The sequence below is a fragment of the Rhipicephalus microplus genome, chromosome X (genome assembly GCF_043290135.1).
Source record: "Rhipicephalus microplus isolate Deutch F79 chromosome X, USDA_Rmic, whole genome shotgun sequence".
Classification (NCBI taxonomy): Eukaryota; Metazoa; Arthropoda; class Arachnida; order Ixodida; family Ixodidae; genus Rhipicephalus; species Rhipicephalus microplus.
In genome coordinates this window covers 36,483,889-36,508,870 of record NC_134710.1, presented here as the reverse complement: position 1 = coordinate 36,508,870, position 24,982 = coordinate 36,483,889, and the positions used below count along the sequence as shown (strand labels likewise).

The 24,982-nt window shown below is 44.0% G+C and overlaps 1 protein-coding gene across 1 annotated transcript; it reads left to right on the top strand.

Annotated features, from left to right (window-relative positions):
- Window positions 1–60: 60 nt before the first annotated feature.
- Window positions 61–24,982, top strand: LOC119175813 (mitoferrin-2). The gene is made up of 5 exons (XM_037426799.2): window positions 61–400; window positions 1,008–1,233; window positions 22,507–22,563; window positions 22,643–23,043; window positions 24,126–24,982. The coding sequence occupies exons 1-5, from the start codon at window positions 284–286 to the stop codon at window positions 24,309–24,311; spliced, it is 987 nt and encodes a 328-aa protein (XP_037282696.1). The 5' UTR covers window positions 61–283; the 3' UTR covers window positions 24,312–24,982.

Sequence of the window (24,982 nt, the reverse complement as noted above, 5' to 3'; positions counted from 1 at the left end):
GTAACACGGCGATACGCGCGCTTTCAACAACTCGAGCCACTTTTCGTAGACAGGCGCGCAGCCAGGCGCAGCCAGCGGCGGCACGACTCGCGTAGCTCGCTTGCCGCCTCCATGAACTATGCCGCCTCCATGAACTATTTGTTACGTCCACGCGTTACCCTGTCGACGATGAATTTTTTCGCAAACACGTAGCGATATCGAACTGTTTCACGAATCGTAGCACTTATATTGTATGCGTAAACGTTTAAACTTGAAGGTGACTCTTTAGATAGCGTCTGATGTTATGGAGTTCGAGGACTACGAATGTCTACCGACGAACAATGTGGTTACCCACATGCTTGCGGGTGCCGCAGCTGGAGTCATGGAACACTGTGTTATGTATCCTTTGGATTCGATAAAGGTGAGTTGAGAAATTACCCTCGTATCACGAGAAGCAACTTTCGTGGTGTAGGATGAGCTATTTACGCTTTCGCACTGTGCCTTTGATTGCTGTGAATGTCGTGGTCTGCAGTAACCTTTAATCGGGCAACGTTTTTATCTACTTAGCTTATGATCACTTATTGTGCAACATTAGGTTTAAAAGTTTAGTAGATGTCACCACGCTCACCATAACAAGTCGTCTCGCTCTGATGCGGGGCTGAAAAATGCGACCTTGACGTCTTGCCCACAGGTGTAGCACGTGGTTCTCGTTTGTATATTTCTTTAATTCTGGTAATCAAAGCATGTTGTTTTTTTTGGTCCGTGAACATGAGCACAAAATTAAAAGTGTAGTGAGTGGATTCCGCTCTCGTCCGCTGAGAGCACCGAGTTGCACAAGTGAGCCTCGTGAATCCGCTCACTAAATTTTTGTGTTCAAAACCCCTTTGTTGGCCTATGACATTTCTGCGCATAGTTTATAGTTTACTGTTCGCGCCTAATACGTGTGAACACTGAACTTCTTTGGTGATTTCAAACGTGTGATTGAAGTGTCGTCATTCATTTCTGTTTTGATGACACTCCTTTCGCAGACTAGAATGCAAAGCCTGCGACCCAGTCCAGGTGGCAGGTACACCTCCATCCCTGATGCTTTCTGCAAAATGGTCCGGCATGAAGGTGCGCTCCGACCCGTGCGGGGCATGAGTGCAGTGGTCGTCGGTGCTGGCCCGGCCCATGCTCTGTACTTTTCCTGTTATGAAAAGCTCAAACGCACAATCAGTGGCACAGAACATGGAACGCACAGTCCAGTTTCTCAAGGTGATTAGACATTCCTATGATCTTCCGTACTATGGAAAACATATTCTAAATGTGGTGACCTCTCAGATTGTGGGACTTTTATCAATTACTGTATCATTTGGAACATTTTGTAGTAATGCACATGCTTGTCATTAATTGAGATTAGTCACTGCCGTCATTCAACGAGAACATGATGTAGTTATTTCCCATAGTTTTTTTTTGCGTGTGCTTCTAATTACATTTATCAAAAAATGGCAGGAAGGGGAAGGTGGAAGCTTGCGATGAAAAAAATCTAAACAGGGGTTGTGTCGAGCTGACATTTCGACGAGCGGACTTCGTCTTATTCAAGGAAACCTCTAGCCTTGAAGAAGACAAGTTCACTTGTCGAAGTGTCAGCTCGAGCGCACAACCCCTGTTTACAGATTTTTTGACTTACTTTTATAGAATTCAATCTTAGCTGCTCAAGTTTTGTGGTGCGTCATACACTTGCCCTATGGAAGGTTCCTTATTTTTTGTCTTTGTTAGTAGTGTACACAACATAGCTCGTAATTGTTTATTCGGTGTGGTTAGGGTTACGTCCAAACGTAACTGTAAGCGTTGCAATCGTTACGTCCAGACGTAACTATAGCCAACAGTAGCGCTACGTCCAGACATAACTAAAGCCACTGCTTGTGTTACGTCCACAGTCCCACGGTGACGTTTGCATATGCTACGGTAACGTTTGGCACTGCCGCTCGCCCAATTAAGCGGTCATAAGCTCAGATTCACCGATTTACCCGAATCACTTGTGTGTAGAAAGCTGCGTCGTTTATTGTGCCGGAATTTTTTGCGTATCAGCAGCTCTGTTGACACAGACTAGCTGACAAACTTTTGGAGACGTTGCCGGTACCTTTCTACCGTATCGGGTGCTGCCTTTTCGTCAGCTTCCTTGAAGCAATCAACAAGCGGAGCTATCATGATGGAACCCTGCTCACACCGCGGTTAGTGGTAAACAGCAGCTCTCCAACTGGATGCAAGTACGGTTTGCGTGCCCATGCTGATGTATGAAAGGTTCACTAGGGTTACGCCCATACGGTAACAGTAGTTACAGCTGTCCCGTGTCGCGGCATGTAAATATCTCATCGCGTCACATCAGACAGTGGATGGACGACATGTACACACGAAATATAGAATCATATAGACTACGGTTATTGCTGAGCGATAATAAGACATCCACCTGACTATTTATACATATATTTTTAGGGGTGAAATTTTAAAAACATAAAAAATTACCTCGGAACACAAAACGAATTGTCGCTGAGGCCATAGAGTTTTCTGTGGGAAACTTTACGACTCATAGAGTTAATACACAGACTACAGGAAAAGCTCCCAACAGTGCCCATGCTGGGATAATCTCGCGGTGCGCTTTTGTCGCTAACACGCATTATTTTGCTACAGCAGAGCTGTACGACACTAGCAACGCGGTTTTGCGCGTCCGCCGCGACCACGAAGGCTATCTTCTTTAAGAAAAAAAATATATATATATAAGCAACGTCCTTGGAACATTAATGCTGCACTGTTTAAAAAAATACTTGCGCAAAAAATGTAATACATAAAATAAATTTTTGGTAGGGCTTAAACCAACGACTTCACCGTCCTGCACGGGCTGCGTTAGTCGACTATGCCACTTCTGCCAATCGGCTTGGTGGGTTTTTACAAGCCGGTTTTGTATTGTTGTCAGGCTGGACGTAACTCTAACATGTCTTATTTTTATGTTTGGACGTAATTTTAACGGCTTCTACCGTTATGTTTAGACGTAGCTCTTGCGAAAGGTTAAAGTTATGTCCAGCCATAACGATAATTAGCTGCTAAGGTTACATCTGTCGTGTGGTTCACAATATGCACTTGAGTTAGATAATCACTTGACAGTCTCGGATGTTTGTTCGTGTGTCGCTGGTATAATAGAGAGCTTTAGAATAGCGCACTGGAGCCCTTGCGGTGCTGTCGCTGCCACTGCGCATGTGTCGTAATGCGAGTCGGCGTTCGAGGCCTGCACACAGAAAATCCGAAAATGCGTCCGGCGATCGCGGCCCGCATGTGGCTCGCAAGCGCTGGTTTCGAGGCTCCGGTGTCGCTGCGATCGTGCGTTCTAGTTCGCAGCAGGGCAAACCCTATTCTAAAACATATGGTGCCCGCTACGCCCACAGCGCTTGCAAACGGTATTCTAAAACTCCCTAATCTCGCTTCGGTGAGCTTGCTACGGCAGAACTGTACAGTGCTGTAGCAACGCGGTTTTGCGTGCCCCCCACGACCACGAAGGCTATTTGTTTAAGAAAAAATATATATATAATAATGCTGCACTGTTTAGAAGAATACTTGCACAAAAAATAAAACTAAAATATTTAGTTGGGCTTGAACCAACGACCTCACCGTCCTGCACAAGCTGCGTTAGCCGACTACGCCACTGCTGCCGATCGATTTTGGCGAGTTTAACCAGCCAGTTTTGTATTGTTGTCACGCTGGACGTAACTCTAACTTGTCTTATTGTTACGTCTAGACGTAACGCTAGACACTCCATTGTTCATTTTGCCTCACACAGGAAAATGTAGCATAAACTTAAACATACTGTACACTCTTGTGTATCTTACCCCTTTGTTGTTTTCATTGCTAAATATTCTTGGTGCTGGGAGTGAAGTGTAGGTTATATCTGCATAACTGGCATACTTTTTTTGGTTATATCTATTTCGTGCATGTATAGTATTCATGAGATAAGAAGGTTGAACTGAACAACATGTTCTTGACCCATGTTTCTAATGCTTATTCTAATGCTAGTTCTAGACACAGATGTTTGGAGGCTATTTGAAAGCATGGTTCACAGTGAACTCCTTTTGATCCTAGTAACCAATGCTCACAGGATTCAGCATAAAAAATTATTACTGTGAAATCCCCAGGAAGTATCCACTCCTTAGCAAGTCAAATTATTGCGAAATTCAAGAAGGCAGCTACAATGTTTCTCAGCCAAAAAAGAGCGGAGTGTATGCTGACTGGAAGTCTTCTTCCTCTCGTTCATGGAAAAGTGCATATCAATTGCTCTCAAAGACAAGAAATGCAGAGTCAAACACGATCTAATTGTGAAAAGCGTAGCGTGGAAGCACCTTCAATGATGGGTCACACAGTAGCTCTTAGCAACGTTCACAGATCTGAAAGGCCTTACTTTTGCTGACTAGTCGTCATAGGCATTAGTTTAGACTGAAGATCTCGAAGGTTATGTTTTTGTTTATATGACACTGAAAATTGTAATGTGTGTTCCATGCTGTTTAGTGTGCAATCGTTATGTAAAAAACAAATCCAATTTTATTGACAAATTTCAGGCGCAAGTGCTTAGAGATCAAGACTGAAGCAGGGTTGGATAGGTTTCAAATAGACCAGTAGTACATAGACACATAAAGTTTCCTATATATCCACTAGAGGGAACTCAGGCGCTGGTGTAGATGAGATCTGCAACGCACGGCGCTTCAGCTAGCATGGAAATGGTGGGTAGTACACGGACTTGTCTAATTTTCAACCTTTCGGCTTTGGTTGGCTTTGCGTGACTTGACGATGCTTTGTCATCAAACGACGATTGGCAAATGTTCGGCAGTTACGCTTCGCTACCTTAACCTTTTCGGCTTACCATTTCAAATCGTGTCACAAAGTTCAAAAGGGTACGTTCTTTCCTTCGAAAGGAAACCGAAACACAGCATTAAACGAAGCCACAAGTGCAATTCGAGGCCCGCAAGTGCGAAGACTAGACAAATGCGTGTACTACTCATCATTTCCATGGTCGCTGAACGATCGCAACGCCAGCGTTCAATCTCGTTCATTTAAGGAAACTCTATGCATAGCCGTAGTGCATGATTAGAGTGTGGCGCAGGAGAGGGTGGAGAAGAGTGCACTTTCCTGGAACGGCGTTGTAGCTTCGTATTAGCAGTGAAATCAAGAAAAAGGCATTTGCTCGGAATTTTACGGTATCCCCAGGGCATAGTACTACCCACAGTGAACAAAGACAAGTTTCAAGGTGGCACTGCTCCTGCAATGCCTTAAGCTTGATATGTAAGGTCTTTGATTTTAATCGCTTTACATGAGGTGGAAGCATACATAATTTATTTGTAGGCTGTTATTTTGTCCAGTGCAAAACAAGATGGCAGCAAGCAGAAAGACGGGTGTTTATGATAGGACGGGACAGTTAGCAAAAAAAACAATTTTCGGACTTTAAAAAAATCTATCAGCAGATTTCAATGTTTTGAGGTTCAACAAATATTTCCGCATTAAAGAGCCCCTAAACCACCCAGAGGGCGAAAATCAGCTGTGGTGGGGAAATTGTGCATGAGTGTACGACAAACATGGAACCGTGAGAATTTTTCGAAACGACGCAGTAATAGCGGAGTTAGACATGTTTAGATCAGATTAGATTTGTGGGGTTTAACGTCCCAAAACCACCATATGATTATGAGAGACGCCGTAGTGGAGGGCTCCGGAAATTTTGACCACCTGGGGTTCTTTAACGTGCACCCAGGAGTTAGACATGTTTGACTATCAAAAGTGCGATGATCACTTATTTCGCTCTCTCCTGCGCTTCCCTCCGCTAGTATCCTTTCCCAAGCCACTTTTCCCTATCCCCTAGTGCCCTTCCCAATCTCGCGTGGCATACATCATCGCTGACGTGCTGAACACCATCTACTTCCGGTTGTTGCGTTGTGGCTGGGTGCTTGATGGCGAACCGTGGCTGTCGTGATCATGCCGGTACAGACCCTGCATTGCGCGCCCGCCTTCAAAGGATCGCCGATCCAATGGACCCGTACGTGGACACGCTGGCTGCAGTAGTTGACTCGTGAGAGGGCGCATGCACGCGGACAACACGACGAACAACAACAAGCAGCGCGGACAGCTGCTTGCAGACTGACCGGAAGTCGTAGGCTCTTGCTTGACCAATCAGGATATTTGGCTCGACGTGTCAGATATGGCACGGTGCATCACGGGCAGTCCTAAAAGGCCCGGAAAGGAGGCGGAATCGTTTCTCAGAATTTGTCGCATGCTGGCAGCTCGTAGCGCTGCCACGTGTAGAATCATTGGTTGTGACGGCATTCTGTACATGATGCGCGTGTTTACTTGAAATGTTTGAAAAAGTATTGGAGGTGGTTTATGGGCCCTTTAACATAGTTGAAGCTTTTTTTTTTTCTCCCTGTGTTCCTTTGCATCTACAGTACACAGCTGTCACAAAAGGCCATGCTGTTATTAAGTTCTTGGCAGTTCAAACAAACCACTACAATTAACTTTTTTATGCAGATGTAGCAGTAAAAACTTGTTGACACTTGCGATGCTCTGTTTGAACATGAAAAAAGACACACGCAAAGCATAGGTAGAGCACAGCACGTGTGTTTTTTCGCCTTCAAACAGTGTGCCGCAAGTGTCAACTATGTACAACAAACTAGCCCGTACGCTGGCCTTTCTAGTAAAAACTTGTTATGAACTGCTGAGTTGCTGGCTACTACTCATGGTGAATATATGAGCAACAGTGGCTATGTTTGTGTATGCAACCTGTTTATGCTAGTTGTGTCAACTTGTGGTCAAAAGAGTGCAATATTCATAGCTAATTAAAATAAAGGGAACCTTCTGCATAGTTCATATGACTTGACTTAATCTCGCTGTGCTGCGTATGATTGTAGCCGATCACTTTGGTGAAACACTACGATATTCGACCAGTTGTTCGACGTGCTGGATTCACAAATCGTCAGTATTTCTTCTCTTTTCTTAAAATGAATGCAACCAAATACTAATTGCACATACGTTTGGAACCTATGATTCCATTATTTTTATGTTAATGTGAAACATTACTGCTTGTAGAATGAAGTATTTCATTACATGTTAATTTTGTTTAATTGCTGACATCCACAAAACAAAACATTGCTTCATTTTCTTTTTTGGAATGTAATATTGAGAGCCTCGGAATTATGTTATGTGAATTTGACACGTTCATAGACAGTGTATCATAATTCACGCCTGAAGAGGAGGATATACTGTAGACTCGCGATAATTCAAACTCTCATAATTCATACTTTCGGCTAATTCAAACAAAATTTATTATTTTCTTGGCCCTCTATACTTTCAATGTATTTAAAAGGCTCCTAATTCACACTCATCATTTGGTTAATTCATACTTTTTTGTGTTTTCATACCGGAAGATATCTGCTGCTTTCCGACTGCTATTTAAAAATTTGCGTGCTTATATAATTTTAAGAGTCTAAAAAAGACAAATAAGTGCCTAAGATCTTCGAGAAAAAGGGCTTTGCTAGTAAAAAAGATGTTTTAAATTAAGCACACGCATGGTAAACCGTAATGTTTCTCAACTGCTATGGAGAAGTTTGTGCTGAAAGCACATATAGCAAAGAAGCAGTTGGCAATTCACTATTTATTTAAAAGGTCCCAGGTTGTCTACACCAACCTGGAAATACTGGAAAAGTAAGGGAATTTGGACCCTTCCGGAAAAGTCGGGAAATTTCTGAAAAACCTCACCAGGTTACGGAAACTGACAGCAGTTCTGCGTGGCCGTCACAAAAATAAGCATTATCATTGATCAAAGCTTACAAAGTCGCTCTTCCAACTGCACCTACAGTGAGATGCTAGAAGAGGTGTGAAAAAAAAAACAGTGCATAACTGTTGCTTCTTAATGTAATTGTGAAAGGATACACTGACCCATAGAACACAAAGTTTACTGACGTTTCGACACCCATATGGGAGAGAGCCTTCTTCACAATAAAAGCCTTATAAAAGGTACAGTGTACTTAAAGTACACTGTACCTAAGTACGCCTATATACGTGGTGTAAGCAGCGAGAATACATTGTCAGAAGTGTCCCATCGCTCTTGTTAAGTGTATGTACAGTTGTCTGCATCTGGATTCCAAATGCAGGCATGATGCAAGTTTCTTTTATATGCGGAGGATTTTATAATCGCACCTACTCGCAAATCTGGTGTTTGCGGTAGTGTCTACACCCTACTGTGCATGTTTGCGTCTCGCGTCTCGTGCTGCATGCTCGCACCTTGTGCGAACTGTCGTTCCTTCCCCCTCTCTAGCCTTGCAAGGCTAATGCAGGCAGCATCTGCTAGTAAAATTCGATTGCTTGCGCTGCACAACAACCGTTTACTGACCACCCCGTATATGTAGGCACTAGATCGCGTGTTCATAATTCGGTCAAGGGCATCTTTACTTGGCTTTCGCTTGACTTGACTTGAGTAGATGCTAACATCCCCGTCCCACCACTCATACAAGGCAATGCATCTCCTCCATTCAATAAACACAAATAATAAAGATGAAATAACAATTAAGCATTCTCAAACCATACCCAATTATGCAACATTGTGTGTGTGTGTGTGTGTGTGTGTGTGTGTGTGTGTGTGCGTGTGTGTGTGTGTGTGTGTGTGTGTGTGTGTGCGTGTGTCGTTGTGGGAAGATGTGGATTTTTTCTTTGTCCAGAACACACGGGTTCGATCAGTCTCTTTGGTGGTCTGTGGATTCCGCGTGTTCAGCGAGGGCAGTCAAGGCCACACGTTGTTTCATGGCGGCGTCATGTTTGTGCTGTTTAATTCTTTTCTTGACATCACGAGTTTTACCGATGTACTGGTTGTCACAATTGTAGCAGCCTGTGGCATAAATAAGATCAAGGAAATCTCTGCTTGGCAACTTGTCGTTCACATTGGCTAAAGCATTCTTAGCTACCACGGTAGTGCATGCACTATTTTGATATGTGTTGCTTTTACATAACACACGGCATAGCTGACTTTCGAACAAAAACATTACTCACATCTGTAAATTTATGCATGTTTGTCTAGGCCACTATTTCGGCTCGGCTTGAAGGCCGTCTGGATTGTCTACGCTAGAACTGCCATGAGCAGATGCTTGCCGGGCTACTCATTCCTTTATTATTATTATTATTATTATTATTATTATTATTATTATTATTATTATTATTGGTGAGGCAACAGCAAACGTCCTCAGTTACACACTTATTGCTAGAGGCTCATGTTTCAAGGGTAGCGCTTGTGTAACTTTGGATAAATTTCTCATTTCAGTTTCATGAAATTGTGTGAATAAATCTGCAATTATTTTTAGTGTGATATCCACAGAAGAGTACGTAAATCAAGGTAATGTGCAGACGTCCATGATTCATCTGTGGAATCAAGGTAGCTGTTGCACCTTGACGGATTCCTTCTTGCCTCTAAACTTCGGCACTTCAAATGCCATCCCCAGCTTTCATTGCAGCCGTCCAAGGACTCCCGTTGCACTTAAAGTGTCAGAGCCTAGAGACATAAAATACAAACCTGCATGTGCTCATCGGAAAAAGAAAGAAAGAAACAAAATTTTGTTTTTTTGCAGTACGGCTCTGTTCTTGCAACATTGTCGTTACTCGTTGTCAAGGCAAGGTAGACAGAATATGCGAGTAGTAGTTATTCTTTTTTTTTTTTGCTGGAAATATATTTTAGAGGTGCGCAAATTAGGTGGGGATGCAAATCAGTAGTAAATGTAGCAAACCAGGTTGAATCAGATCTAATGCAATCCACATCCTAAATGGCGTGGGCTGTAGCCATTATAGTAAACTAGATTATACTCCAGTGGCAGAACCGGCTAGGCTCCTGTGTCCCCATATTGTACAGATGCTGTGAGATGGCACAACTTATACGTTTCCTAGCAGCTTTGACTGCAATGTCGGACTACTGCAGGCTCCTTCAAACTTTCATCTGTGGTTACCTTTAACTGGTGTGCTTGCTTCGTGGTTCTTCCAAACATCAAACAGCTAACTTGCTCAGTGCCTGGCTCAGGGTTTTAGTTTGGCGAGGTATACATGTTTTTTTTTTTTTTTCGTATTTACGGCACGTGCTCAGATCATTTTGAGTGCGTCTGCTAAATATGTTTTCTTATTTCACACGGAATGCTTGATTTTTTTTTTACCACTCGAGGGTTTGTTTCCAGTGCACAGAGTTTTCCTAGCAGACGTGGCGGTCATCGAATCAGCTTTTAATCTTCATGGAAAGTTTCGAAAAGTCAGGGAATTGAGAAATATCAAATTGGTAGACACCCTGTGTCTGATCAGGAGTAAATGGCCAATAAACATGAGAACTCTACACCTTTGCCTTTTCATTTTGTGTAGTTAGGGATTAAAAAAGCTTAAATTATTTTTAAATGTGATTCAATCAATCCCTAATCATAATGTGTAGGGTCACCCAGTCAAGATTCATATATCTTAGAACTTCTGAAAGGTCTAGCGAAATTCAGAGGTCTCTCTAAGTTTAAATTAATGAGAATCGATTGTATGGGTAATATAATGCATGCCAGGTAAATGTGTGTGAATAATAAATATTTCAAACATGAATAGTTTTTGCTATTCGATTTGTATTATGAAATTTTGACTATTCCACACCCCTGGAGATAACACTAATTGGACTTTCATAGAAGTGTTTATGTGATCAAGCACTGTTCAAGTGAGACAATTCTGCTGGATGACAACCAGAAATGGCAGAGACAAGCACTATTTTTGTATGCCTGGTGTTGGTAACTCCTGTAGAACAGCTTCTCAGTCATTCAAGGGTAAAGCTTCTCCTCTTGGCAACTTATGAGTTTGCTTTAATGATGTAAGTTTAGTAATTTATATCTGAAAACTCCTGTCAGAGAAAAAGACAGTCATCTCCGTCGGAGGACTCAAATCGCCTGAGATCGGCATCGGCGGCGCAGGCGATTTGTCCTATCTCTGATACTCTTCAATCTCACCTTAATAGGGCTTCCCGGAATACTAAATGAAATTGAATCTCTACACCATTCAATCTACGCGGATGATATTACTGTCTGGGCTTGTGATGGGAGCAGCGGCTCTTTAGAACGACTGCAGACCTCAATAAACACAGTAGAGGAACACCTGATAGGAACAGGTCTCACGTGCTCCGCAGACAAGTCGGAGCTTCTTCTGTACCGTTCCACGCTTAGGGGTAGGCCTCCCACTGGATATGACAGAACGGAGGCTTATGAAGAAATTAAGATACACACTGGGAACGGTCAAAATATCTCTATAGTCAACCAACTCAAGGTACTGGGCCTTGTAATCGAGAACAAAGTTAAAACGGAGAAACGATTAAAAAATTAGATGCGAAGGTAACAAGCACCATAATATTAATAAAACGAATTACTAGCAAGCACCAGGGTATGAAGGAAGAAAGTATCATACGGCTGATATAATCTTTTGTAATCAGTCAGATTACATAAGCAGCCTTTCATAATTGGTTTGCAGCTGAAGGAATAAAAATTAACAATTTGATAAAAAAAGGTGTACAAACTAGCGCTAGGGATACCCATCGGTAAGCGCACAGACCTTTTTCTAAAGCTAGGACTTCAAAGCACACTGGAGGAACTCCTAGAAGCACAACAAATATCTCAGGTGGAACGCCTAAGAAAAACCTCTACCGGACGAAATATACTATGCAAGCTAGGAATGAATTACCACAAGCAAAACGGAGAAAAGAGGACGAGAAAGATTCATGAGAAACTTCTGGTACCTAATATACCTAAGAACATGCATCCATGTTATAACAAAGGTAGACACCCGAGTAGAGCAGAAAAAATAATCCAGAGCTACGGGTCAGACGACAGAGCGGCCTTCATAGACGCAGCAGAATACCCAAACAGAAATAGCTACGTCGCAGTAGTCGTAGATCACAACCAAAAGCTCGTTACCAGCATGTCAGTTAATACCTAATTTAATACCAAAGAGACAGTAGAGAAAGTAGCCATTGCACTAGCACTGGTCTTCACGAATGCTCAATACATTATTAGTGATTCACAGGCGGCCATTCGAAATTATGCTAAGGGCCGAATCTTCCCAGAGGCGTGGGACATCATGAGTGTAAACGAAGCAATATTTTCCGCTGTAGAAAAGAATTACAGACAACTGCTCTGGTTCCCAGCCCATACAGCTCCAGACGTTCCCGCAGTCAATCTCAATGAGGTAGCACACTGCGATGCTCGAGGTCTTACTCGCCGAGCTGAGCAAAGAGTGACTTCTACGGGTCAGGTGAACGTGGAGGAGGGGATACGGAGAGAAAAAGATCGATTAACCACATTCAGTGATATAACCAAATACTACCAAATGCAGAGGCCAATTTATCCACCACCTCACTCTAAACTCAACAGAGCAGAGTCCGTTGCTTGGAGGAGGTTACAGACAGAAAGCTACCCCAATCCCGTGCAATTAAAGACTTTCTACCCTGCCATATACGAGAGCGACACATGCAAGCTATGCAAGTCTTGTAGAGCCATCCTTCAACACATGTTGTGGGGATGTCGAGTATAGCAAGATCAAATGGTGGTCTCCTCAGAAGATCTGCGGGCGCGGTGGTCAGCCGCGCTGCAAAGCTCAGAACTCATGTACCAACTTTGGGCCGTCCAGTGAGCCCTGGAGGCAGCGTGGAAGCAACAGCTCCAAGCGGCCATGTAGGCGGCTCCAGGCCCGGGCTTTCCATTCGCCAGATATTCAATAAAATTATTCCATCCAAAACTCCCTGCCAACACAGTTTTTTTTTTTTTTCACATATAATTCACCTCTGTATATAACCTGTGCCCCTAACATTAACTCTGAAAAAAGAAAAAAAAGTATGCATATACCTCATGCATAGAATAGGCCCTACACTTTTTAAGCTCATTTTTCTGTTTTTTATTGTGTGTTACATGCTAAAAATGTGGTATATCTTTTTAAACTGGCATACAGCGCCGTGGCATTGCACTTTCTCCGTCAACAAACATCGCGCACTGCATGCATTGGTGAAAGGCTGTTCTCATCTTTCATTGTCATTGGCACAGTACACCTGATAATTAACAGTTCATTATTGTTGATGAGCTTTTCAGTTGACTGGTTATAAAGTTGTGAAGGCGTTGCATCCATGTGCAAAATAATGTAAATAATTCTTTTTATCATTGCACATTAATTTCATTCACAAATGAAAAAGTATTTGCTGTTTAACTTGGTACGCAATGGTAGTCCTTATAAAATATGTCATTTCAAGTATAGTTGGAATATAACGTTTGAAAAACGCCTAGGAGCATCATCATAATAATAATGTCTTAGTGCACAAGGACTCTAGGTATAGCTGTGAAGTTAAGTACTGAGGCATGTGTAGAGGCACCACGCTTAAATTTAATAAGTAGTCTATAGGCTGTATGTTTGTAATTCATATATATATATATATATATATATATTGTCACAGGTAATGGGTATGAGCCATCAACTGTAGGTGGAATCCCTTGGGAAGTGAAGAAAGAAGAGGGCTTTTGCGTCTTGGTCTGAGGGCAAGCAAGACGTCGTTTCGTCACTGTCTGTTATTACGTTCGCGGCACTGGTAGAGGTGCTGGGTAAATGCGCCTCAGCTGCAGATTTTCAGCTGACACATCGAGCTACTTAGAGACAGCTACAGCTCCCACGGCACGAAGCAGTCGCCGCCTGCGAGGACTATCTCCCGAGTACGGTCACCTCTCTCAAGACGAGATGGCAACTTCAACTAACAACCAGGCGAGTCAAACCAACGACGCCTATTCTTTTCTCCCGCATGTTTTTCATGCGCCGCAAACACCACGCTCATTTCATGGAGACATTTATGAAGGTGTTGATGACTGGCTTGACCACTTCAATCGAGTTGCCAACATCAACGATTGGGATGAAGCTCGCAAGCTGCGGAGAGTTTACTTTGCATTAGAAGACTCGGCCAAAACGTGGTACGAGAATCACGAGGGTTCCTTTGCGACGTGGCATGAGTTCAGCCAACAGTTTCGTGATGCGTACCGCAGCACTGAAAAGAAAGAGAGAGCGGAGCAGGCTATCTCGTCTCGGAACCAACGACCCAACGAGAGAGCTTCGATGTTTGTCGAGGACATGCTTCGACTCTTCAAGCGTGCTGACCCTGCAATGTCCGAGGAAAAGAAGGTGCGGCATTTAATGCGTGGGGTAAAAGAGCAGCTCTTCGCCGGACTCGTGCGCAATCCATCGACGACTGTGGCAGAGTTCATAAATGAGACAACCACAATAGAGCGTACTCTCCAGTATAGGTCGTCACAGTATGAACGCCACGACGTGACCCCTGCTGCATGCTTTATCGGGGCTGACAGCGAGAGGCATGCCCTCGCTGAGTTCATGAGAAGCGTCGTGCGGGACGAGCTGCGCCAACTCCAAGCAGCGGGACCCCAACCACCCGTAAGTGCTCTCGCAGACTTAATCCGAAATGAGATCCGACAGGTGGTCACCCCACTCGCGCCAACAAGGCCTGAGGCCCCTGTGCTGACTTATGCGGCGGCTCTGCGATCTCCTGCACCACATGTTCCTGATCCTACTATGCGGACAATGGATCAGACTAGCCATCGATTCCAGGGCACCTCTTCGACTCCGCCACCCGCCTCAAGGTTTCCGAGTGCACCAACTTATCGTCCGTCTGGATCGCGGCAGAACGCTACAAAGGCCAGCGTGTGGCGTACGTGCGATAACCGTCCACTCTGCTACCACTGTGGCGAAGCAGGTCACGTCTACCGTAACTGCCAGTACCGCCAATTTGGTCTCCGTGGCTTTTATCCTTATGCTCGGTGCCCGCGTTACGGTGAGCGTCCCCGCGACATCGAAGCGTACCTTACGGGCCAGCAAGCTCCTCGCCTTGGTCAACGCCCCCAATCACGATCACTATCACCTCGCTGCCCCTCGTCACCTAGCATTCCCTCGTCATCTTATGCTCCTTTCAGAGGCCGGTCACCGAGTCCCCACAGGGGAAACTAGAAACCGCGGCTCCTGGGGGTGAAGCCGCGTCTCAACGAACTGTCAAAGAGCCTCCTTCGACGCAAAGACCTGACGAAGACCGTTCGGACTTTCCAGTCGTTTCCGAAAGTCATAAGACTGTTTCCGCCGACATCACCGTACACGTCGATAATCACGTCGACACGGGCGCCGATTATTCGGTTATGAGCAGCGCCCTAGCATCCCAACTGAGGAAGGTAACTACCCCTTGGCAAGAACCGCCGTTGCGCACGGCAGGGGGCCACCTCGTCACGCCAACTGGAATGTGCACAGCCCGTGTTCGAGTCCGTGCTTCGATGTTCACAGGGTCTTTCCTCGTATTACCTGTGTGCTCCCGTCCACTCATCCTGGGGCTGGACTTTCTTCGCGAACACGGCGCAATTATTGACTTACGAGACTTGCAGGTGTTGTTCGAGGACCCGTTTCATCCCGAACCGGAAAACGCCCGCTCATCGAAGGCTGCCCTACGTGTATCCTCCGAATCTGTTACTCTGCCTCCCCGCAGCAGCCTTTTTATCAACGTTGAATGTGACCAAGACGTCCCCGATGCTGTAATTGCAGAAGGAAATTTGTCCCTACTTTTTGCACAAAAAATCTGCGTTGCCCGAGGTATTGTTCAGCCCAGTAGAAAGCTGGCTTGCCTTATTAGTCACGAATTTCAGCGAGGAGTATCGCCATCTTACCAAACACACTGCGATCGCATACCTTGAGCATATTGCCGACGTCCCTGGTCCCTCAACATTATCTGCTCTTTCGTCGTGCGACAATTCCGCCATAACATTTGCAAGCACTCTCGACGTAAACCAGGGTCTACCGTCTGCACAACGGGAACGTCTTTTGAAGCTACTCGGCTCATTTCGGGACTGCTTCGCTACGACTTCAAAAGTTAACCAAACACCTCTTGCCAAGCATCGTATCATCACCGAGCCTACTGAGAGACCCATTCGACAGCATGCCTACAGAGTCTCGCAAAAAGAACAAGACGTTATACGCCAACAGGTCCAGCAGATGCTCAAGGACGATGTCATCCAGCCATCGACCAGTCCCTGGGCGTCCCCTGTTGTGTTAGTAAAGAAAAAAGATGGTACTCTCCGATTTTGCGTTGACTACCGAAAGTTGAATAAGATCGCGAAGAAAGACGTGTATCCTTTACCACGAATAGACGACTCGCTGGACCGTATTCGCAATGCTCGTTACTTTTCTTCCATGGATCTACGCAGCGGCTATTGGCAAATATCTGTTGATGAGCGCGACTGCGAAAAGACCGCCTTCATTACTCCTGACGGACTCTACGAGTTCAAGGTCCTTCCATTCGGCTTATGCTCGGCACCAGCTACTTTTCAAAGAATGATGGACACGGTTCTTTCTGGGCTAAAATGGCAATCGTGTCTTGTCTACCTTGACGATGTGGTCGTCTTCTCGGACACGTTTGAGCAGCACGTCCAGCGCTTACATGCAGTTCTTCAGGCAATTCGAACAGCTGGACTTTCTCTCAGACCTGAGAAATGCCACTTTGCATTCGAGGAACTGAAATTTCTTGGTCACGTCGTCAGCCACGCCGGTATACACCCAGACCCTGAGAAAACGAAAGCTGTTGCCGCATTTTCTGTCCCAACGAACAAGCGCGGCCTCCGCCGATTTCTGGGACTCTGCGCATATTACAGACGCTTCGTCAAAGGCTTTTCTAAAATCGCTGAACCGCTAAATGAACTTACGAAAGACGGCGTATCGTTTGTTTGGGGCCATGATCAGCATCACGCCTTTGACACGCTACGAAACCATCTCCAAGCCCCACCTGTACTCAGTCACTTTGACGACAACGCTGCCACAGAGCTACACACGGATGCCAGCAACGTCGGACTTGGAGCTGTACTGGTTCAACGGCAAAATGGCATAGAGCGCGTGATTGCCTATGCAAGTCGAACACTATCATCTGCAGAGAAAAACTACTCTGCAACAGAAAAAGAATGCTTAGCCGTTGTTTGGGCTATAACAAAGTTTCGCCCTTATTTGTACGGTCGACCATTCAGGGTAGTTAGCGACCACCATTCTTTATGCTGGCTCGCCAACCTCAAAGACCCTTCCGGTCGTCTAGCACGCTGGAGCCTTTGGCTGCAAGAATTTGACGTAACAGTCTTCACAAGTCAGGACGCAAACACACTGATGCTGACTGTCTCTCACGTGCACCAATAAGAAGTACGAACGCGGACGTTGAAGAGGACGATACATTCCTTTCCTCTGTGTCAGCAACCGACTTGGCTCAACAACAACGCGACGACATGGAGCTAAGCCCGCTGATTGACTACCTCGAAGGCCGAAAACGCAGCCTTCCTCTAAACTTCGCACGTTCGCTGGCCTCGTTCTGCATCAGGGATGGAGTCCTCTACAAGAAAAATTTCGACCATACCCAGGCTACTTACCTACTGGTTGCGCCGACCTCGCTTCGGGACTATATTTTACATGCTTGTCACGACGAACCATCATTCGGACACCTTGGCTACACGCGCACATTGGAAAGAATTCGCTGCTCATACTACTGGCCCCGCCTCGCGAAGACAGTCAAGCAGTACGTCCGCGCATGCCGTGACTGCCAACGCCGTAAGACTCCACCTGTCCGACCAGCAGGACTACTACAGCCCATCGCCACGCCGAAGACACCATTCCATCAAATTGGCATTGACTTGCTCGGCTCATTTCCCACCTCTTCGTCTGGAAACCGGTGGATTGTGGTTGCCACCGATTATTTAACGCGTTACAGCGAAACAAAGGCCCTGCCCAAAGCTACCGCAGCCGAAATCGCACAGTTTTCTGTCACCAGCATCGTACTTCGTCGCGGAGCGCCAGCTGTGATAATTACTGATCATGGTACAGCTTTCACCGCAAAGATGCTTGAAGAAGTGCTGAGACTAAGTGGTACAGAACATCGGAAAACCACGGGTTATCACCCCCAAACAAATGGACTCACTGAATGGTTGAACAAGACAATCGCAGATATGCTGTCAATGTATGTGGCCGTTGATCACAAGAACTGGGATGATATACTCCCTTACGAAACTTTTGCTTACAATACGGCAGTCCAAGAGAGTACAGGTTTCACCCCATTTCGCTTAGTTCATGGTCGAGAGGTCACTACAATGCTCGACGCAATGCTCCTTCCCAACAACTTGAGCATGTTCAACACGGACGCTGCATTGTTCGCTCAACGCGCCGAGGAGGCCCGTCAACTCGCCCGATGCCGTATTCAGGCTCGCCAAACTGCCGACGCACACCGCTACAACCTTACACACCGAGAAGTTACCTTCCAACCAAGCGATGAAGTTTGGGTGTGGACTCCCATCCGACAGCGTGGTCACTCTGAGAAGTTGCTTCGGCGCTACTCCGGCCCTTACAAAGTTCTGCGCCGACTCAGTGACGTTACGTATGAACTTCTCCCTGAGGGCACCTCAAGACGTTCCCGTCGGTTTCCACAAAGTGATGTGGTGCACGTGTCAAGACTCAAGCCATATTTCTCGCGTCATCCATCGAACTTGGACTAACTTACCATGCAATGACTTTTTTTTTTTGTCACTTTGGTTTTTTTTTATTGTCTTGTGTACTTACTCCTTTCTTTATTCAGTACTTCTACGACGCCAGCCCATTTTTTTCTCTTACGACGGAGTTGTTGGGTTCCATGGTAGCATCTTTTCTTTCGCATTTTTTTCTCAACGCTCATTACCAGCATCGAGCGGATGCTTTTCGAGGAGAGGGAGTAATGTCACAGGTAATGGGTATGAGCCATCAACTGTAGGTGGAATCCCTTGGGAAGTGAAGAAAGAGGAGGGCTTTTGCGTCCTGGTCTGAGGGCAAGCAAGACGTCGTTTCGTCGCTGTCTGTTATTACGTTCGCGGCAATATATATATACATACATACACTCACACACATGCAGGGTGCCCCAGTTATCTTTATCCAGAGTTTAATAATATGCTGACACATGCAGCCACGAGGCGACCAAAAGCATATTGCTGACCATTTCCTGGACTTAGTCAGACTATTTTTTGTGTTCTAAAATATTGTTTAATTAAATATGATTAATTGCTATGATTGAAGGAACGAAGATGGATAAAAAAATTTCAGGGAGAAAGTTGTAGATTGTTTTGCAAAACGTCTGATCAGACAGTTTCAAACTTTATATCTGTAAATTATTAATGTTTTTCTGCTAACTACAAATGCCCGCAAAATAAAAAAAAATACTACGTGACGAACCCGCTCGCGCGCCAGTGCACTCGATGATGGTAGTGCTCCCTAACGTTCTGTGTACGAACGACCATAGCATTCGCACGATTGTGCTTTCTCGACGGCCGCAACGATTGTAGTGGCTTTGCTATGAACACGTTTTTCTATCGGCCACAAAAGCGATAACCGCTGTGACTGCTTATCGCCATCGTGAACCGATGCGAGGGAAGCGTACCATTCGTAGGCGGAACGTTAAAAAGGACCAGAATTACCGCGCAAGTGGGCGTGCCAGTCAGTTTGAACGTGGTATATTTTTTGTGTTTTGCGGGCATTTGTAGTTAGCAGAAAAAACACTAATAATCAATAGATATAAGGTTTAAAACTCTCTAATTGGACGTTTTGCAAACCGATCTATAACTGTGATTGAAATGTTTTATCCATCTTCATTCCTTCCAAAGAAATAATTAAACAGATCTAAATAAAAAATATTTTAGAACACAAAAAGTAGTCTCACTAACTCAAAGCGACGGTCAGCAACAAACATGCATTTGGCATGTTTTAATTGCGTGTGTCGGGATATTTTTAACCTCTGGCTAAAGATACCTGGGGCTCCCTGTGTGTGTTTGTGTGTGTGTGTGTGTGTGTGTATGTGTGTGTGTGTGTGTGTGTATATAATATATATATATATATATATATATATATATATATATATATATAATTTTACAATTAGGTCTAATAACTTCCCCTATACTTTCCTTGTATTATCGTCTGTTAGATCTCATTAATACTGTGTCTAACAAGGAAAAAACGAGCTCTTAAGTATACACTTCCTTCATATATATATATATATATATATAAGGGAAAGAAGTGTATACCTAAGGGCTCGTTTTTCCGTGTTTTGACACAATATTAAAGAGACCTAACAGACAGTAATGCCAAGGAATGTATAGGGGAAGTTATTAGAACAATTGGAAAGTAACTAAGAAGAAAGAAAAGTGGGTGAAAAAATAACCAGCCGGGAGCAGGAATCGAACCTACGACCTTCGAATAACGCGTTCGATGCTCTAACCACTGAGCTATCACAGCGGCCTTTCCACATCCACCTTTTTTGGGTTTATATGTGAATTTAGAAGTAGGAGTGTCAGTCAGCGCCATCTATAAGCCAAGCAGCGAGTGTGAAACACCCTTTTATGCGCATATGTGGCGTCACGTAGCACGTGAACCAACAGGGCTGCAACGATGGTGGTGGCTTTGCTATAAGTTTGTAAGGGGTTCTGACAAATCTAACAGACAAGATCTAACAGACAATAATGCAAGGAAAGTATAGGGGAAGTTATTAGACCTAATTGTAATGTAAATGTGAAGATAGTGGATGAAAAGATGACTTGCCGTGGGCAGGAACCGAACCGCCATGCTTGCAAACAACTTGCCAGTGAAGGGAAGGCTTCAGAGCGAAACTACGTATGTGCTGCCACTGAAGAATACGATTCCACAATTGCCTATTTGTTTTTTACATGAGAATCATGAAAAACATTATTTTTTACAGGACGTTGTTTGAAAAAGGCACCGATTATTTATATTTCTTTTATTTTATGGAGTGGAATTTCACACTTTTACACATGTAGAAACGTCGGACATTTTACGTGCATCACAGAGTTAAAATGGTGTCACTTTCGATGACACTTCCAAGTAGCTGGGAGGAATTTGACTAACAATCTGCTATCAAAGCAAATGGGGCAAATGGTATGCAATGTTGTTGAATGCGACTGCCCGGTGAATCGGACGGCCCTCACAGGAGATAAGGAAGGTTCAAGAACCAAAATAAATTCGAAACACGAGTCAAACTGGACTGCTAAGCAGAGCAACACATGTGCAGTAGCCGCTCGCCTGTGGCCTTCCTTCATTGCCAAGAAAAGTTGTCCACGAGTATAGCAGAGCCTTACCTTACAAGCAAAACATTTTTTGTAGTGTGTGGGAACACAGTCTTGCTCTGAGCTTACAAATAAATGGTGCTGATGTCCACAACAATATGAGCTGACTATTCTTACACGATTCTATGCTTTATAGTGAAGAAGTTTAGTTACCAGCAAGCCGTGACGGAAGTACTGCTCCATGTTGCTCCAAATTGCAATATTTGTTAATAACTACTCCGAACCTGCTCTGAGATGGAGTTGGGGAAACTAAAAACAATGAAGTTAAATCATGTGACCCTCCAGCGAGCTTAAATGAAAACCAACTGCACACTGTTATCTAGTGTACAGCTTGTACAGTAGCTGTATCATAGAATATTGAAAGTGCTACGCATACTAGTATTTTCTATATATATATATATATATATATATATATATATGATATAGTTGTACATTTGTTTCTTACAAGGAGACTGTTCTGGTGAAATGCGTGTGAGACTTCTTAGTTGTTCTAGCCACTGCAGTGATGACTTTGATATGTGACTGATCACATTTTGCACTTTCATAACCTTTGACCTCGTCTATATCACAAGAACAAGCATATTAAATTATAGTCCATCTAGCTTATTTCATTTTTGAAATTTTATTTGCTTCCCGGCTGCGGCGGATGCATTTTCAATGGAGGTGTGCTGAGATTTAGGTGGATGGTAAAGAACTCCAGGTGGTCGAAATTTCCGGAGCCCTCTACCACGGTATCTCTCATTGTCATATGGTGGTTTTGGGATGTTAAACCTCACATATCAGTCAAAAGTTTCATTACTGACCACTTTTGCAAAATATGAAAATAACTTACTTGGATGTTCAAATACCATCCATCTGTCTAATTATGTTTCTTGTAATGTGCAGTGATTATTATATGTGCAATATGTGTAATAATAAATATAATATTTATAAGAGTCTTAATTCATGCAGTGAACTCCAGGAGTCGTTTAGAATATTTTGCTATCTGCTCCAGAGCACCACTTTTCCTGCTCCAGAATCTGCTCCAAAAACCAAAATGTCACTTCCATCACTGCAGCAAGTGCATACCGCCATTTCAATTGATAGGTATGTGGGGTTTAACGTCACAAAACCACCGTATGATTATGAGAGACACCATTGTGGAGAGCTCTGAAAATTTCGGCCACCTGGGATTCTTTAACGTGCACCCATATCTGAGCACACAAGCCTACAGCATTTTCGCCTCCACCGGAAATGCAGCTGCCACAGCTGGGATTCGATAAACAGCCAAATATATTCTTCCTGAATGCTATTGCCATTTAAACCTTACATTCAATTTCAGGTCTTGCTGGCTGCTTGGCCACAGTGATGCATGACAGCATAATGAATCCAGCTGAAGGTGAGGCTTTTTTTATCCAGCTTTTCTCTTTTCTCATTTAGTGATGCCCTGAATGTATTTTTTTTTTTCCTTCTTTCAGTGGTGAAGCAGCGAATGCAAATGTACAACAGCCAGTTCAAAAGGTGCACAGAGTGCTTTCTGTATGTATGGCAGAACGAAGGAGTACATGCTTTCTATCGGAGCTACACAACCCAGCTGTCCATGAACATTCCATTCCAGTGTGTCCACTTTGTCACCTATGAGTTCATGCAGGTGGTAACCAACAAACAACGCACATACGACCCAATGGCACACATGGTGTCTGGTGGTGTGGCTGGCGCATTTGCTGCTGCTGTCACCACACCGCTGGATGTATGCAAGACGCTGCTAAACACACAAGAGACCTCACTACTAAAAACCACTCATCAGCCTCAGATCAGCGGCCTCATCAATGCAGCAACAACAGTCTACAGCTGTTGTGGTATCAAGGGTTACTTTCGGGTAGGTCATTCAAAATTTTGTCATCAGTCAAGTTGTTTGCTTTGCTTTTTGTGCTTGAGGAAATGTGGCATGAACATGCAAAGGAGGTGCCAATAACATAGATCCTTTTTTAGCTCAATAAGTTGGAATATTTATAACTGGATCAAGGATAAAATTTTTTTTAGTACAAGACTTTAGAATGTGAAATATCAATTAAAATTTTCAGTGCTTTTAAAAGTGTTGCTAGAACAGTTTAAACAATGAAGAGGGTGTTTACTTAAATTACCTTTCTTAAAGAGTACACTAAGTTAAACTCGATGGTCAAATTTTGTGTTTGTGTGGCCATATTGTATCACTAGATTATTCTAAACTTCAGGGTCGTGCCTCTGATATTGCGAAAATTATACTAAAAGAACTATCGAAGGCCTAAACCAAGGAAGTAGGTTGAAGGTAAATAAGCAAAAGATGAAGATAATGTTATGAGGCCTGGTGAAAACATTCAAGTTTGGCAACTGGACCCAGAATTCATCAAAAGAAGGAATGAAGGAACTTATTCATCTAAAGGAAATTGATAGAGTAAAGACGGGCTGTTGCACATATGGTAGGTGTTCCAACTCTTGGCCGACAACTTGCTGCTGTTCCTAAGTAGAAGGTGTACAACCAGTTACAATATTCTGTGTACAACCAGCTCACTGCCCACAGAAGAGAGTGAAGATGGGCCTCTGTCTGAAAGAGCACGCTTAAAAATGGTAACTTTGTGCTCCCCTTGTAAACTCTCCTTGCTACGTATGACTTCAAGACCTAGCTGAACTGTTCGTAGCTGTGTATGCTTTCTGCAAAATTTTTTTTTTTCACCAAGCTTGAGGGGTAGTTTTTGAGCTCATTAATTCCTATGTTTGCATGGACTACACCCCCTTTTCTTTCCCCACTTCTAATGCTGCCACTTATGCTTCATGTATGCCATCGGTGAAGCTTATGCCTCATTTAATCAATTACATTGCTGTGTCAATGCTGTTCTTGTAACATTCATGTGGGTGAAGTTGCTTGAGCCTTTGAATGCGAGTTCGGACTGATGTTGTGTTTTTTACTCTATGCATTTGCAGGGATTGCACGCCCGAGTATTGTTCCAGATGCCTGGTACGGCAATTTCCTGGTCCGTGTACGAGTTTTTCAAAGCCAACTTATACAGGCGTACTCCTAGAGAAAGTGAATTCGGCTCTGCAGCCAGTATAGACACTGCTGTTGCTAGCGTGTCCATAGGTCGGTCTGGCACCATAAGAACCAACTGACTCATAGACGTGGAGCTGCTTGCAGTCTGGCTGCTAGTGTTACAATTCGTGACCACAGCTGTGCCTCGCCCAAAAGAGCTAGTCACATAGCCGGAACCATGCGCACAATTGTTCGATCGCCACGAAGGGGGTGCTTATATTTCTAGCCGAGATGAGCTTGAAGTAAGTAAGCTTTGAAGATGAACAAGCTCAAAGCCTTCGTCTTTCAAAAAAAGAATAAGACTGCTTGGATGGAGCAGTTAAGCTGCAGTGTGATGTGTGGCTTTTGCCTAGATATTTGGTCATGGTATGGCCATTGGAGGCTGTTGTTCTGCTTAATGTTTTACCCTATTAAGTTGTTTGATGTGTAAAAGGAGCAAAATAGAAGTCATCCCTGTAGCTAAGCCTCCCAGAAGTGGAGCAGCTGTAAGTTACATTTTATGTACAGACGTTGAAATTCTGAAAACAGTAATTAAGTAAATTCAGTAGTTAAGTTTTATAAGAATCGTGCCGTTTCTTTTACTGCAATTTCAATGTCCTGGAGCTAAATAATTGTGCAAGTCGCTGATGAAGACATTGTTCAAGCTCTGTTAACGCTTGTGATATTTGTAATTATCTTGGAAAGAAAGCAGACACGAGAAAGTGATGTAAATGGTGCCACATGTACATATCAATAAATGCTTCCACTAGTG

Excerpts from the sequence above, each read along its gene's own strand:
- LOC119175813 (XM_037426799.2), top strand. The coding sequence starts at position 284 with ATGGAGTTCGAGGACTACGAATGTCTACCGACGAACAATGTGGTTACC. Across the intron at positions 1,234-22,506 it reads GCACAGTCCAGTTTCTCAAG|GTCTTGCTGGCTGCTTGGCC; the intron begins GTGATTAGACAT and ends ATTCAATTTCAG. Across the intron at positions 22,564-22,642 it reads CATAATGAATCCAGCTGAAG|TGGTGAAGCAGCGAATGCAA; the intron begins GTGAGGCTTTTT and ends TCCTTCTTTCAG.